We start from the raw sequence: 15,812 nt of genomic DNA, 5'->3' as shown, positions 1-15,812 counted from the left end.
TAGGCGTCCATTCCTGGCTGACTTGTGTGTCATTATTATATGCAAGCATTAGGTATAGCACCCCTTCACTATCCACTATAGAGGATACAAATGAAGAGGCATTCTGAGACAGTGCTGTGGCTTGTTTGTAGTTACGCATTGCACTAGATGCTCAGCAGTTTTTGAAGCTCTGCATGGCATGTCTGATTGAAATCTTAGAATGGGCTCCAGCCAAATATTTGAGTCAGACTCATGTTTGGATCTGGATCTAACCAGCACTTTTGGTCAGCCAGTCAAGTTGGGAGTAAAATTTGGCATCAGTGAACAAGAAAACATGTGTCAGGCGACTCAGAGTATCACATTCTCCATTCCATGGTCCTCTCTGTTTGAGAAGATAGCAGCAGTTGTTGGATAGTTCCACTCTGTGGAGAATGAAAGCTCAAAGCAGGAACCTCTCTGTCTTTCAAGGAATGGCTCCCATTACTGCAGAGTTTGAGCTCCTCCAAATTTTAACGTAGTTATCCTCACAGCACCTCTGTGCAGTAGACCAGTATTATTATCCCCATTTCACAGATGGGGAATTGAGGCATAGGGTGAGTCAGTGACTTGTCTCCATTCACACAGGAAGTCTGTAGCAAAACAGGGATCCAAACTCAGGTCTCTGTAGTTCCAGCTGGGTGCTCTGACAACCTCTGCACAATCTTTCATCCAAACCCAAAAAGAGCACTCATAACAAACATTTGAAACCAAATGTTCTTTACACAAGCCAGGAAATAGCTCTTTAAGTCATGCATGTTTGAAAACTGAATCTAGTTTGATAGGATGCAACAGTGAGGAACCTGAATTTCAGATATGTGCTCAGCAACCCAGTTTAGGGGGAAAGAGGATGCTATAGTTATACTGATTACACATCACTTGGAGTCAGTGATAGTTCATGGATCACCATTTGAGAAATGATGAACTAGGCAAAAAAGGCATTATAAAATGAGAGAACTGATTGGTTTGATCTCTCTGGAGGCCTTTCAGTTCATGCACTAATGCTGAGCTGTGATAAATTTATCATTCTCTCCATCCTCAAAATAGTGCTGCTCTTAGGATACTTGTCTCCTTGGTGAAGATAGCTCCTGTAGCAAGACAGAAAAACAAGACAGGTTAATTCACACAGGTTATTTCCCACCAGACAGAAATTGCAGAAAGAGAGCATTTAAATGCCCTGGAGCTTTGAGGCTAGATGAGGGGATAGAATGCAAGTTGCTCTGAGTAACAACAACAAAAAAAGAGATGTAGGAATAAGAGATCCTCCGGAAAAGAGCTTATTTTCTGGAGGATTGCGTCCAGACTGGCGCTTTTCTCCGGCTTATCTACAAGCTGGAAAAAAGCGGCAGCCATGTTAATGCAAATACCGCGGGGGATATTTAAATCTCCCGCGGATTTGCCTATTCCAAAGTGCTACATTTGCATCCCTATTACGGAATAGGGGCCAATGTAGACACAGCCTTAGTGGTATTAAGTGCCAGCAACTTCTTGGCTCTGGGGAAAAATATTGAAAAGGAAACATTTTGTGCTACAAAAACTTTAAAATCTAAATACACACGTGAAAATGAAATTATCTGGACGATGCAGATAAAGAGGGTTGTATGGGCCTAACCCAAAATCCATTGAAACCAACTGGAAACTTTCTATTGACTTCAATGGGATTTGGAACAGGGATTTAGAGCATAACATGGATTTTTTTTAGTGGGTAGGTTAATTACAACTGACTGACTTGTTTTAATATAAACAAAAAAAAACTCAACTACATTTTGTAAAATGTTTGTAAAATGTCCATTTTCCCAAAAAAGCCATTTTCCATCAAAATGTTTGCCCAGAACAGTCTAGTAGAGACTAGAGCCAACTGAATTATTCATTGCAATTGTATTCTTTTTTTTCTGATTTCAGATCTTTTGCAAACTGTTCTGGTTTTCTGCAAGATTATTACTTTTTTGTGAGACTTCTTCTGACAGTTCAAAACACATTTTAGATTGAGATGGTCATTAAGTTTTCAAGTTTTAGTATGCACAATTACCTTTTAGTGGTCGGTGTTTGGTCACCTAAATAACATTAATTTTTCTGCTTCCTGATTGGAAGCCTCATTTTTTTAAACAGCAGAATAATGAATGAGTAATCAGACAAACAACTCTGCTTCCATTGACTTCCTGGGAATTTTGCAGTGCTATCTCAATACTGAGCTCTTTAGAAAATTCCATTCTACATTTTAGACCTTCCACCTACAAAAATTTACATATATGGCTAACTTTACCCACATGACCAGTTCCTTATAAGTCAGTGGGACTATTCTCATGAGTAATGTTAAGCAGGTGCATAAGGATCTGTAAAATAAGGGCTTTAATAACAACCCACTTCCTAACCCAGTCACTGGCAATTTGCTAAAACCCATGGAAGTCAGATCAGGCCCTGAATAAAGCCAAGAATTAATAACTGAAGATGTATAATTAAAGACTTACATAAAGGATTTGGTGGTAAGACAGGGGGCCAGAGTTTTATTTTTGTGGCACTTTGGCCCTGGCTGGGGCCACTGGAAGAGCTGTTGCTGCCCGCATCGCAGCTCCAGTTCTGGCCCCGGCCAAAGCCACCAGAGAGGCTGCTGCCTGCCACACTGTCTGCTGCTCCAGCCCTGGAGAAGGGCTCAGGCTAGGGCAAGGGCCGTGGGTGGCTGCCCTGCTGCCCCACCCCAGAACAGTTACTGCGTGGCCCTGGTGAGGAGGTGGGTGGGCATCAAATTCTTGGTGTGTGGACGCACAGATGCACACCTTATAGAGAACACTGCTCCTAACACATGTTTCTGCTTCCTGTTGCAGGAATGACCGTGGAAGTGCTGGGAACCTTGATTGGAGCTGCGCTCCACGGACAGATTGTGGCAAGCGCCCATGCCTCTGATCACTGCGCTGCGAATCTCACCGTAAATGCTGCCAACTCTTCCAGCTCTCTAAGCAATGCTTCCAACCTTGCTGAGCCCTTGGGCTTCCAGTCTCATGGAGTAAGTGTAGGTGGTGCAAGGATGCTAACATCCCTTAGGGAGGTATCATTAAGGTTACAGCACATCATTCTGCGGGAAGTACAGAAGACTGACATGCTTGAGGTTTGTGACGCCAGAACCAAGACGGATGCCTCATTTTGAACAAGCCTTCCTGTCTGTTCTTTCTTTAATTGCTTCTTGGCATGACAACCAAATTATGCTGGGGAGCTTTGCTGAAGATGCTGAGACTTATAGACTGCAGCAAGGGGTACAGCCACCTTCTCTCTCCCCTAAGACTAGCTTGCGGTTTAAAATAGAAACCTTATTAGCAAAAAAAAAAAAAAAAAAAAAAAAATTTATTCAAGCAGTCATAGCTTTTAGTCCAGCTGGACAGAATATATTTTTAAAGCAGCAACTAAGGGGTTACTTTCATGGACTCCTTCAGGAACAATAATGGGAGGCATCTGCCTAGAATCCTATGTGATGCTTTAAATGTTTATCCTTGCCAGTGTACAAGAGCTGTGTATATGGATGTGGTCATCCCATCTCAAAAAAGATATCTTGGCATTGGAAAAGGTTCAGAAAAGGGCAACAGAAATGATTAGGGGTTTGGAATGTGTCCCATATGAAGAGAGAATAAAAAGACTGGGACTTTTCAGATTAGAAAAGAGGAGACTAAGGGGGGTTTTAATAGACGTCTAAAAAATAATTTATCTAGGTTTTTTTTTAACTCTGTTAAAGTGCTGTTCTTCACAACATCCTCTGGCAAGGAGTTCCACTGGTTGACTGTACGCTGCATGAAGAAAAACTTATTTTTGTGTATTTTTAAACCTGCTACCTATTCATATAATTTGGTGACCTCTAGTTCTTATATTATGGGAACAAGTAAATTTTTCCTTACTCACTTTTTCCACATCAGTCATGATTTTATAGACCTTTGTTATATCCACCCCCCTTAGTCTCCTCTTTTCTAAGTTGAAAAGTCCCAGTCTTTTTAATCTCTCTTCATATGGGACCCGTTCCAAACCCCTAATAATTTTTGTTGCCCTTTTCTGAACCTTTTCCAAAGCCAATATACCTTTATTGAGATGGGGTGACCGCATCTGCACACATTATTCAAAATGTGGGTGTACCAGGAATTTACATAGAGGCAATAAGATAATCTCTGCTTTATTATTTGTCCCTTTCTTAATGATTCCCAACATTCTGTTCTCTTTTTTGACTGCTGCTGTACATTGAGTGCATTCTGCATCTGAGAACGAGAGGTGGAATTTCAGCTCTATCAAGGGATGCTGACCATGTTCAAGTTCTGCCAGTTTGTTGGGCTTTGATCTTTTTCCGGTTCATTTATGAGTGTGGTGAATAGGACTGATCCCAGAACAAACCCCTGTGGTCACCACTAGTTACCTCTCTCCATTCTAAAATCTGATATTTATTCTTACCCTTTTGTTAAAAGCTAGGAAACAATTTTTAATCCATGGCAGGACCTTCCCTCTCATGACAGCTTATTTTGCTTAAGGGACTTGGTGAGGGACATCGACAAAAGCTTTCTCAAAATCTAAGTACACTGTATTAACGGGATCCCACTAGGACAAGTCATTTAATCTTGTAAACTTGGACAAGTCACTTAATCACTGGACAAATGAGGGCCATTTGTAGCTGAGGGGAAATAAAAGGCAGTTAATGCCTAAGGACTGACCCAAAGCCCACTGACAGTTTCCCATGATCTTTGATGGATTTTGGATCAGGGCCTTACTCTTGAGAACTGGATTCATGTCAGATCTAAAATTATGAGTGAAACAGTTAGCTTGTGTGTTGTGACATGGTTACTACTGTACTTACTATCCCTCTACTATTACTGTTACAATCTGCACTGATCTCATCTGTCCATTTATAAATTGACTGTGAATGGCTCCCCCCTAGGGCAACTGTCTTGACCTGATTGTGATCTCAGTTGCACCAGTATAAATCAGAAGTTGCTTCAATGAAGTCAGTGGCATAAAAGGCCTATAGAGATGGGAATGTTACATTAGTGCTAATGAGGCTCATTAAATCAGGATGGATGTGGCCCACTTCCAACAGTAATAAGAAGGTAAGAATACCTAAAGAGGAAAATTCCTTTAATGATAAAAACAAGTAATCCTTGTTATAGCATGAGCGTTCATGGGTAAAACCCACTTCATCAGATGAGTTCTCATCTGATCCCAGAGTACTCATCTGATGAAGTGGGTTGTACCCACAAAAGTTCATGATGTAATATATTTGTTAGTTTCTAAGGTGCCATGGAATTGCTCATTGACTTTAAAGTTATAGACTAACATGGCTACCCCTCTGAGACTTATTGTAATAAGTGAACCATTCCCAGTTCATATTCAGATGCATTCTGTTTGTTCGAAATCAGCAGTTTCACTGTGCGGTCTGTTTTTGAAATTTTTTTGCTCAAGTATAGCAACTTTCAAGTCTAGAACTGTGCTTTTCTATTGGTTTTTGTATGTTACTGTTCTTAATGTCCATTTATTCTTTTGTGTAGAGACAGGCCAATTTGTCCAATGTACATGGCAGAAGGGCATTAGTAGATGTGCAAGAATAGCTCTTGCAATTTTCCCTCTTTTTAGCAAGATTATGTCTGCTTTTGGAGTTCACAGTCAAAGCAATCTAGTGTTTTTAAAAAGAGGAGCTGTTAATGCCTTAAATTAGAAAAATATTTCAATGGTTCTTTAAAATAATGATAAGAAACAACTCTAATCCCTTGGAAATACTATTGCAGACTGTCTTGCCAAAGATGCTGAAGTCTCAGTGATGTCATTTCGCTGCGAAAGCAGTGCAGAGATAGAAGGGTTCTGCTTCTTGAAGCTGTCTTGTTGCTTCATTGTTCTTCTGGCCTGTCTGGTTGCTTGTTGCTGTGTGCTTGCTTGAAGAGATGAGATGGGCAGGATGTACTGAGTACGTAAAAAAGCTGAACTTGTGTAAGAGCAGAAAAGCACATAACGGTTTGCAAGGACAGACCTGGAAGAGTGCATGTCCCACTTCAGAGTGAGACTTTGCATATTCTCACTGATTGTGGAAAAAACCCACCTTTCAGGGCTTGGCTGGATTCAGATATGGGATGCTGTCATCTTTCATGGGGTTAGCACCTTTATGGGATTGCCTTGGTAGCATCTTCATCTCGTGAATATGCAGTCACTTAAGGCAAATGCAGTAGAGCCATAATTCTTCATCTTTATAGTCGTATTGATTTTTGACTCTGTGGCAGGAAAGTCTCAGAACATCTTTAGAGTTTTAACTCTGTTTTATTCAGTTCATTTTCTGGGAGATTCCTTTAGTTCCATCAAGATTTTGAAATTGTTTCATGTAAGTCAAACCATAATCCAGAAAGTATTCCAGTTGTTAAAGTAGTCTTTTTAAAATTTAAATTATTATTAAGTTTAAAGATTCTTTTTAAGTGGTCATCAAATAAGGTATTGTCTTTTCTGCTTAACAGTCTTTGCAGAAGTTCTTCTTGCCTTTTTTGAGTTTGGCAAGATGTTTAAACATTGCCAGGTAAATGATTAATTCTCCAGTGAATATCAATATTTTATACTCAAATGGATTCTTATATTAACCATTTATAGCATTCAAATGACCTTACTATATACATGAAACATCTTGCAAGTCACATAATTGTGATCTTATGAAGTTATTTGAAGAACTAGCATTTAGATACAACACATTTGCAAATGTGCATCTCAAAGAAACATCTTAAAGTGGAGGAACAACAAGGGTTTGCCTATCAAAAGGAAAGATGAGTCAGAATTAACCAATATCTTCTGTAAAACATTTTCCAGCCATAAATATTCTCCTTTAAGTTTAAAGAAGGAACATGTTAAAATTTTATAAAAGAAATCAGTTTTGATTAGGACATTTCTGGAATTCAGAAAAATAGTCTCTCTGTAGAGAGGAGAGAGGAAAGATGCTCACTTTTATGACTTACGCTTATGATGTGTTTTCAGAGCTATAGAATAATTCCTTCTTCTGAATAAAGAATAGCCTTACATTCATGTATACAACCATGGTGCTTTCTAAAACATAAATGTCTTGCAAAATTTGGGTTGTTTGTTTTTTGTTTGTTTTTTGAGAAAGATCATGCCTGTATCAAACTTTTATCTTGTCCATGGGAGAGGTGGCCTGTTCTTTGAGAAGATACCATTGTTGGTTGATGGGTTTTTTTGATGAAATGGTTCCTAGATAGGGCTGCTAGCAGAGAGGGGCCTCGTGATTTAAAAGAGCCCTGGACTTCAGGCCCTTTAAATTACTCTCAAAGGTCCATGTGGTACACTCCAGGCAGCGATAAGGGCTGGCTGTGGGGGGAGCAGTGTAATCCAGGCGGTGATGAGGGCTGTTTGCTCCTAGCCCTGTCCCTTCTCTCAAGGCTCCATCCCTTCTGTGGGCCTAGAGCTAAACCCCCTCTACATTGCCCAGGGGCCAGCAAAGTCTGTCACCAGCCCTTTTCCTAGATTTTCAACATGTGTAGTATATTTATAGGGCTCACAAAATGTTATTCATATTTTTGATATTTTGGACATAATATCAATGCTTATTTTTCACATTTTATCTACTTTTATTAATTTAAATTTTCACAGTTGCACAATTTATGGGTGTTTATGTTTTTATATCTTAATCTATTTAAATGTTCGTGGCTGTAAGACACTGGGAGAGGGTCAGAAAGGAATATGAAAACTATGGACTATGAGATTCAAGTCGTTAAAGTTCTGTAAGGCTACGTCTACATTGGCCCCTTTTCCGGAAGGGGCATGTTAATTTCAGCGATCGTAATAGGGAAATCCGCGGGGGATTTAAATATCCCCCGCGGCATTTAAATAAAAATGTCTGCCGCTTTTTTCCGGCTTTTAGAAAAGCCGGAAAAGAGCGTCTACACTGGCCCCGATCCTCCGGAAAAAGCGCCCTTTTCCGGAGGATCTTATTCCTACTTCAAAGGGCGCTTTTTCCGGAGGATCGGGGCCAGTGTAGACGCTCTTTTCCGGCTTTTCTAAAAGCCGGAAAAAAGCGGCGGACATTTTTATTTAAATGCTGCGGGGGATATTTAAATCCCCCGCAGATTTCCCTATTACGATCACTGAAATTAACATGCCCCTTCCGGAAAAGGGGCCAATGTAGACGTAGCCTAACTGTTAAAACACATATTGTCAACATTATATAATGCCAAAGCAAACATGCTTAAATCAAACTTTACTAAATTTCTCAAGCAGCATTAGTACTGCTTTTGTTACTATCTTACATGAATTTCTCATTAAAAAAACCTAGGGAACTATTGCCTAGAAAAACCTGCTGTAAGGTGGATGTAGAACTGGTTGGAGAACTGTACAAAGAGAATTGCCTGACACTTGTGCCTCTCTTTGGTAGAGATTTCCTAGGAATTTCCTTACTTAGTTTGAACATTTAATCTAATTAAATAAACGCAAGCTACCAAAAACATAATGTGAGCTTTACATTCTCCAAGCATCAATGTATAAAGTAACTAAATATCCTAAAATTCAGTAAAGGTGAAAATAAAGTTGGGACATCACACACATACCTTATAAGAATTTTATTAACTAATTTTGCATCTGACCTGAATCCTCTTCCTTGGAGTATGAAGACATATTGGCTGCAGTATGCTGACTACAAAACCTGCAGCTAAATTAGTCTCCTTTGTAAAACCTCCAAACCATTTGACACATACAGCATGGCTCTGACAGACTAATGTATATGTCTAATGCTAGTGTCAACAGAGTTGCATTTGTATAAACATGTCCTGCTTACTGACATACTAGACCTTTTGTTCATGGGCATTTTCCTTGTTGGTAGAAATTTATACTTACAGATCTTAGATTTATCCTGAAGTAAATCCTATTTGTAAATCGTCTGCAGCTGTGAAAGTTCTTCACACAAAGAAGAGGAGCACACAGCTGGCTGTAGGTGCCTGGGAAGGTCTTCAGCTAGAAAGTGACAAGTTGTTCTGAGGACTGGCCTTGGCTCCGATAGCTCGTGGTAGAACACTTGAGCTCTCTGAGCTCCAGTGAAAGTTGCCACACTTCAGAACTACGCTAGCGTTACACAGCGTGACTGGATTAGCAGCAGCACAGAGGGGTAGGTTTAACTGCTTATGGGTTATCGTAACCCCTTTACTTTCTTGAGCCTTAGCAACACTTGAGGCTCAAACTTGGCCCATGGGTCAGGTAGCTTGGATTTAGAGCAGAGGCGGGCAAGATACAGCCAGTGGGCTGGATCCAGCCTGCCAAGCCTTTTAATATGGCCCACAGTCTGCCCTGTCTGGACCCTCTGGCAAGGAGTAACCCCAGGACTCAGAATAGCTGGCTGCTCTATCTGCCTTTCTGTGCCAGGGGAAACTTCGCATGCTTCCCTGCCCCCAGCACAATTTTTCAGTGCCCATTGGCTGATTTCCATTGACTGCTCTGCCCCAGCACAATCACTCAGCTCCCATTGGCTGGTTTTGGCCAGTGGGGGCTAAGAGAGTGTGCTGGGGGTGGATGCAGTGTGTGAAGCCTGTCCCCCTCCCCAGCCTCACAAAGAGGCACATGGAGCAGACAGCCACTCTGAGCTCTGGGGCTGCAGCAAGCAGGGAGTCTGTTTGAGGCTCCCACTGGGCTGCTGACTGGAAGCTGCCCAGGTAAGCACCTCCCTACCAGAGCCTGCCTCTGGCACCCCAACTCCCTGCATCCCCTTTCCCCAGGTCACAACTCCTTCCCAGACCCTGCACCCCCTCCAGGACTTCTTCCCCACGCCAGAATCCTCTCCTCCGCCCTTGTACCCTAAGCCCCTGCCCAAGATACAGCTCCTTCCTTCATCCAAACTCCCTCTCAGATCCCACTCCTTCTCCTGGACCCCAGTCCACTACCCCGAGCTCTCTTCTGCATCCAACCTCTGTCTTAGACCCTGCACCTACTCCATAGAGAAGTGTGGCCCTTGACTACTTACCAAAAACTTGGAGTGGTCCCTCCTATGAAAAATTATTGACCACCCCGTTTAGAACATCAACTTAACTTCAACTCGAGATTTTTGTGTATAGATGGGAGTTGGGTTAAGGGTAACACTCAAATGTTACTTGAGCTAACTGCAGTGAAGACATACCCTGGAGAGCCTTAATTTTTGAGTGCCTAAAACACACAAAACCTTAACAAGGCCCAATTTTCTGAGGGTGGGTGCTCTGCACTTCCTGCAAGTCAGTGTCTTGAAATCCATCTATTGCTTACTTATGGCACCTGTTAGTGTATTACCCAGATGCCTCGCAAGCTGTAAGATATTTATCTTTACAACACCCGTGGGAGGCAAGGAAATGCTACTTTGCCTTTCATACAGAAGGGGACTGGTGGGAGAGTGAGACAGGCAACTTACCTAAGGTCATACAGAAAGTCTGTGATGGAATAGAGAGTTGAATCCACTGGATTGTCCTTTCTCTCCATTGGACAGCCTCACACTGAAGTATCCAAAATCACGAATCACTTTTGACAATCTTAGCCCTGTATCACAAGCAGCTCTGTTAGAAATGTGGCTTCATGGGGTAATAGCCAAGGCAATAATTACCCTACCAGAGCCAGTGCTTAATTTGTGCCAGGGCTTGCAGAACTGTGTGACCTCTAGATTTGGTAGTTCGTAGCCCCAGCACCTCCAGACCTGCTCCATCAGGAATGTAAAAATCTCGCTTGAGCCCCAGCACTTATTTCAATACAAATTAAGCACTAATCATAGGTTAATTGGATGATTCAGATGCTTAGCATCACTGGGGATCGGGGCCTGCTATTGTTACAGATAAAAATGAGATAGTAAAAGCAGGGCTGGTTTGGTTTTTCCAGAAATACTGTCAAGCTTAGCTCAGACTTGAGTCTCACTTTACCTTAGCCTGAAAAATTTGAGGACGCCAAACTTCCCATAATGGTCATAGCTTTTGCTGACCACCGGTAAATATCACTCTGTCCTTTGTAAAATTGTAGACTGCTCTGGTCAAATGTATAACATGCTTATGTCCTACCATGATACAATCCCCATTGTATGATTTGTTTTGTATGTAAATCTTGCTCACGCTGGCATTAAAATTCTACCTGGGATCGATGATTTAGCTTTGCTCAGAGTAGTGGTCATTTTACTTTTGTGTAGCCAAAGCAGTGCATTCGGGCTTTACTTTCTTAATCTGTAATAAATCTTTTTCCTTTTAAAGAGAGAAGTCTACATGATTGCAGCAGGAGTAATAGGAGGGGTGTATCTGTTTGGTACCTTCATCCTTTTCATTGGAGTAAAGGAGAGAGACGGTAAGTTAAGTTCAAATACGTCGGGGTTTCAAAGTGATTCTTTCCCTCTTACCTTTGGAAAATATGACGTTATTTTATGTATTCCACCCCTTGTAGATCCTTACGCCTTAAATTCAGACAAAGCAATTCCTTTCTTTAAGGGACTGAGACTCACAATGAAGCACGGTCCGTACTTGAAGCTTACAGTTTCGTTCCTTCTCATCTCAACAGCCGTTCAGGTAACTCCAGTCTTTGCAAGTCTGTACTTCGGACTTGTTCCACCCACAGCATGAAAGAGTCAGCAGCAGCTGCTGGAATGTAATTAGCCCTAGACTTGCAAGTTGAGCTGGTGATTCGGTAGATTGTGCTTTTCCCCCCTCTGAGTTAATATAGAACTAATGCCCTGTGTCGTGCTAAAGGGCATTGTGGTGCTGGAGACGATATCTTTCAAACGGGGAAAAAAACCCTAAAGCCTGACCACTTATTAAAGCTTCTGCGGCTTTTTTCATAAAAGGCCCAGTTTGTTTCATTATATTCAACCTACCTAAAATCTCCTAGTTTTAATCAGCTAGGGAATGCTTTTTCACTTCTCCCAAAGCTTTTCTATAGCGTGTTCTACATTAAACCAAAGCCCCATCGGAGCGGTCCCCTGCTCAGGATTAAGATTAATCGGGATTTTAGAACCCTAGTCTTAGAGAGGTGGGGGAAGGCAGGCTGCCGTTCTGAGCTCTCTTGCTCCAGTTTGGCGGGTATGTGCAGCACTTGCTATTGTCTGTCTGGGGGCATTATTTTGAAGTGAGGGCAGAAGGTGAAGGAATAGGGAGACAAAGGGTACGTCTAGACTACATGCCTCTGTCGCCAGAGGCATGTAGATTAGGCTACCAGACATAATAAAATGAAGCGGCGATTTAAATAATCGCCGCTTCATTTAAATTTACATGGCTGCCGCGCTGAGCCAACAAACAGCTGATCAGCTGTTTGTCGGCTCAGCGCGATAGTCTGGACGCGCGGGTGTCGACATCAGAGGTATTTGTCGACCACCCAGGTATGCCTCCTGGGATGAGGTTTACCTGGGTGGTCGACAAATACCTTTGATGTCGACACCCGCGCGTCCAGACTATCACGCCGAGCCGACAAACAGCTGATCAGCTGTTTGTCGGCTCAGGGCGGCAGCCATGTAAATTTAAATGAAGCTGCCATTATTTAAATCGCAGCTTCATTTTACTATGTCTGGTAGCCTAATCTACATGCCTCTGGCGACAGAGGTATGTAGTCTAGACGTACCCAAAGTTCTGGTGGATCTGATCCCAGTGTGGCATTTTTCCACATCTTAAATGAGAGCACAGCAGGCTGTGGCACGAGGTGAAGACCCTGGGGAAGAGGGGAGGCGGCAGAAATCTCCCCATGGATACTTGGCCTAATTTGTACATTACCAAAAAAGCTGCTGTTAATCTCAAAGGAACTGTAGTTAATCAAACTTTAGTGCAAGGAACATGTTCTTCTCTAGGCCTTCTCCACCTTCCCAGAATAGCCAGAGATAGGCCTGGACCAGGACTTCTGTTCTGAGCCCCGCCCTGAACTCTAAAAATCCTGCATAATTCTTGTGATGCACCTATCTGTATAATAGTGGGGATATCTGATCCTGAGCCAGGGCCCCTGTACTATATAAGCAACATCATTAAGTCACTCCAGATCAGTTACTGCACTTCACAGGGTTGTCGTGATTAATTTCAGCTGAAGGGGAGAGTCAATTGCTTAGGAGCCACAGCTTCTGTTAAAAGACTCATGGCACTGCTGTCTAAAAGGCAGTGTGTGGAAGGAGAGTGCAACCATGTACAGCAAACTGCTATCTGTAACTACATAGCTACAGTTTAGGGGAAATCCAAGATTGCCAATAGACTCCAATCCCCTTCTAATAAACTAGTCTTCCATATTGCAATTTACTAGTTTGCTACATTCAGGGCGTGATCCTTCTGTCAGTTTACCGCAGCTTTGCTTTGACATAACTTCACTGAAGATACTGAAGTAAACTCCTGATTTAAAGAGGCATACGTGAGAACAGAATCAGAGCCTAAAAACTTGAATTATTTTTTTAGTAACTGATTGTTTTATCAGTGATGATGTAATGACATTCTTTTCGGTGTTTTGTTTTTGTGGTTACTGTTGTCATCTTCTCACAGCTTGAGCAGAGCAATTTTGTCCTGTTTTGCACCCATGCAGCCAACCTTCACAATCACTTCCAGTATTTAGTGGTGACCATCTTGGTGAGTTGCATTGAAACAGATAAGCCTTTTTTGGGGAGAGGTGGGAGAAGCGGGGTTGAATTTTATTTCTTTGGCAGAGGGGTTTGTTTCGTGGAGCAGCTTGTGCCTGCGCAGCTCAGGTCAAATGCCCACAGGTTGCTAGCACCTTCTGGCTATTGAGTTTGATCACAGTTCCATTCTTAGTGGATGTTGTAGAACTTTTCAGGGAGAGAAAAGTTCTGGAATGTTCACCTATACTTACAAGCCACTTGCTGCCCCTTGAAAAGGTGAACCGTGAGTGGAGGTCTGGAATTTTAGCTTCTCTTTCCCTTTCACCAGTCTGATATGCTGAGAATTAAAGAAGTTTCCTTTGTTCATTCATACACGTGAATAGGTAGCCTGCAGGGATAAATATTTAAAATATCAACAGATGGAGTGAATTCCTATTTAAAGGCATGAGAGCTGCTTCACAGGTCCCTTTACAGAACCCTCTTCCTTGGTGCTCTTGGGTGGAGTTCTGTCCAGTCTTACATATGTGGGTTATTCCTTGCAACAAAGCTACGAATTGCTCCTGTAATGCGTTCCTCCCTCTGAGTGTATGTTGGTGAAATACTGCAGTTCTCATGCTTCTAATTAAAGCCCTCTGAAGGTAAATAGAAAGTTTAATGTGTAATTGCTGGGGCATCTGTCTGCGGGAAATGCTTCATGTAGACCAGCGGTTTTCAAACTGTGAGTTGGGACTCCAAAGTGGGTTGCAACCCCATTTTAATGCTGCTATTGAAGTTGTATCTGTTGCATCTAGATGGATGGCAGCCGCCATCATTCTGCACAGGGAGTGCTGGCTTCATTCCTCAGGTTTACTCAGGGAACAGTAGTCCATTGTGAAGGATTTGCCCTTTGTGGGTAACTAGTTGTTTAGTCAGAAATCCAATGAGTCAGTGGTAATCTATCTTTCCTTACGGATATCCACCCCAGTGCTCAAGAAAAAATACACAAAGCAACCTTATAAACCCAGACCAATATCATTGCCCTTCTTTCACCGAGGAGGATATGAACTGCCACGAACACATCAGAGGATGCAGTGGAACAGGTTGTACTACTCCTGCCTTTCCTTTCTAACTGTAACTGCTGGTTAAGAAGTACTTGTGACAGGACTTTTGAGAGATGCCAATGCCAGGTCCTTCCACCTCAGAGGTCCATTATGATGGCTGCCTCGCTCAGTTCTCCCATATATAGTGGAGGATAATCACAGACAAATGAGTTCTCAATACTATCCACTTTGGTTACACTGTAGAGTTTCTCTCTCCTCTCCCTCCAAAGCCTGCTTCCCTGTCCCTTTTAAGAATATTCTTATTCAAGATAAGGAAACTCCCTACTGTGAGGAGCCACTGAGTCTATATCATCGTCAGGGAAGGGGCTTTTATTCCAAATATTTTCTAATCCTGAGGAAGAAAGGAGGATAGAAACCCACATTACACCTGCTGCACCTCAGTGACTTCAGCCAAAGATTCAGGATGGTCACGTTGGCTTCAACAAACCCATCCCTAAAGAGAAAAGAATATTTCACAGCTCCCCACAAGAGAGTCTTGATTTCACACATACCTCTTCAATTGCAAATGAAGCCGGGATTTGAATTTCCTGCGCTTCATTTGCATAATGGCAGCTGCGCGTTCTTTTGAAAAAGGGTATTTTGAAAGAGAAACCGCCATTATGCAAATTAAGCATGGGAAATTCAAATCCCAGCTTCATTTGCAATTTCGCTCTGTCTAATTTACATCCCTCTTTCGAAAGAGGAATGTAGTTTAGACATGCTCTGAGTTACACCCCTCACCTAGATACTGGGTTTGGTGGCTGGTCAGAGAACAGGTCCTAATTGTAGAGGCCCCTCAGTAACCTGGAGTACACATCTGAACAAACAACACAAGACACACGGACACATTGTGAATCCAGGGTGCACAAAAATCTCATAGAACTGAGAGCTGTCTCAGAGGCTGGCAAACAATTTTTACCATTTGTTCATTCTCAGAACATTCAGATAGTGTGAGGGGATATGACAGCTGTGTTCTACATTCACAAGCAAGGAGACGCAAGATCTGAACCCTTTTCACAGGGGCAGTGTTCCTCTGGAATTGGTGCTTGTCAGCCGTTCACATTTCAGGAATGCGCAATGCAAGAGCAAAGAGTCTCCGTACTTCTTGATGGCTGACAAATGGGAGAGTCACAATTCATTCATGAAGGACATAGGTCCAGAATCGGAGATCCCCATTTCTGAACTATTTGTGTCTCAGGACA

The 15,812-nt window shown here is 42.3% G+C and overlaps 1 protein-coding gene across 1 annotated transcript in view; it reads left to right on the top strand.

Moving 5' to 3' along the window:
* MFSD2B (MFSD2 lysolipid transporter B, sphingolipid) overlaps positions 1-15,812 on the top strand; it is a 63,041-nt gene that overhangs the window by 29,079 nt on the left and 18,150 nt on the right. Inside the window, exons 6-9 of the mRNA XM_075923414.1 lie at positions 2,838-3,016; positions 11,208-11,298; positions 11,395-11,516; positions 13,458-13,541. Coding sequence (XP_075779529.1) covers positions 2,838-3,016; positions 11,208-11,298; positions 11,395-11,516; positions 13,458-13,541 — 476 coding nt within the window. The remainder of the gene's footprint in view (positions 1-2,837; positions 3,017-11,207; positions 11,299-11,394; positions 11,517-13,457; positions 13,542-15,812) is intronic.

Source organism: Pelodiscus sinensis, chromosome 3 (genome assembly GCF_049634645.1).
Source record: "Pelodiscus sinensis isolate JC-2024 chromosome 3, ASM4963464v1, whole genome shotgun sequence".
NCBI classification, from domain to species: Eukaryota; Metazoa; Chordata; order Testudines; family Trionychidae; genus Pelodiscus; species Pelodiscus sinensis.
The sequence above is the reverse complement of the archived record's forward strand: the minus strand, read 5'-3'. Positions and strand labels throughout refer to the sequence as shown.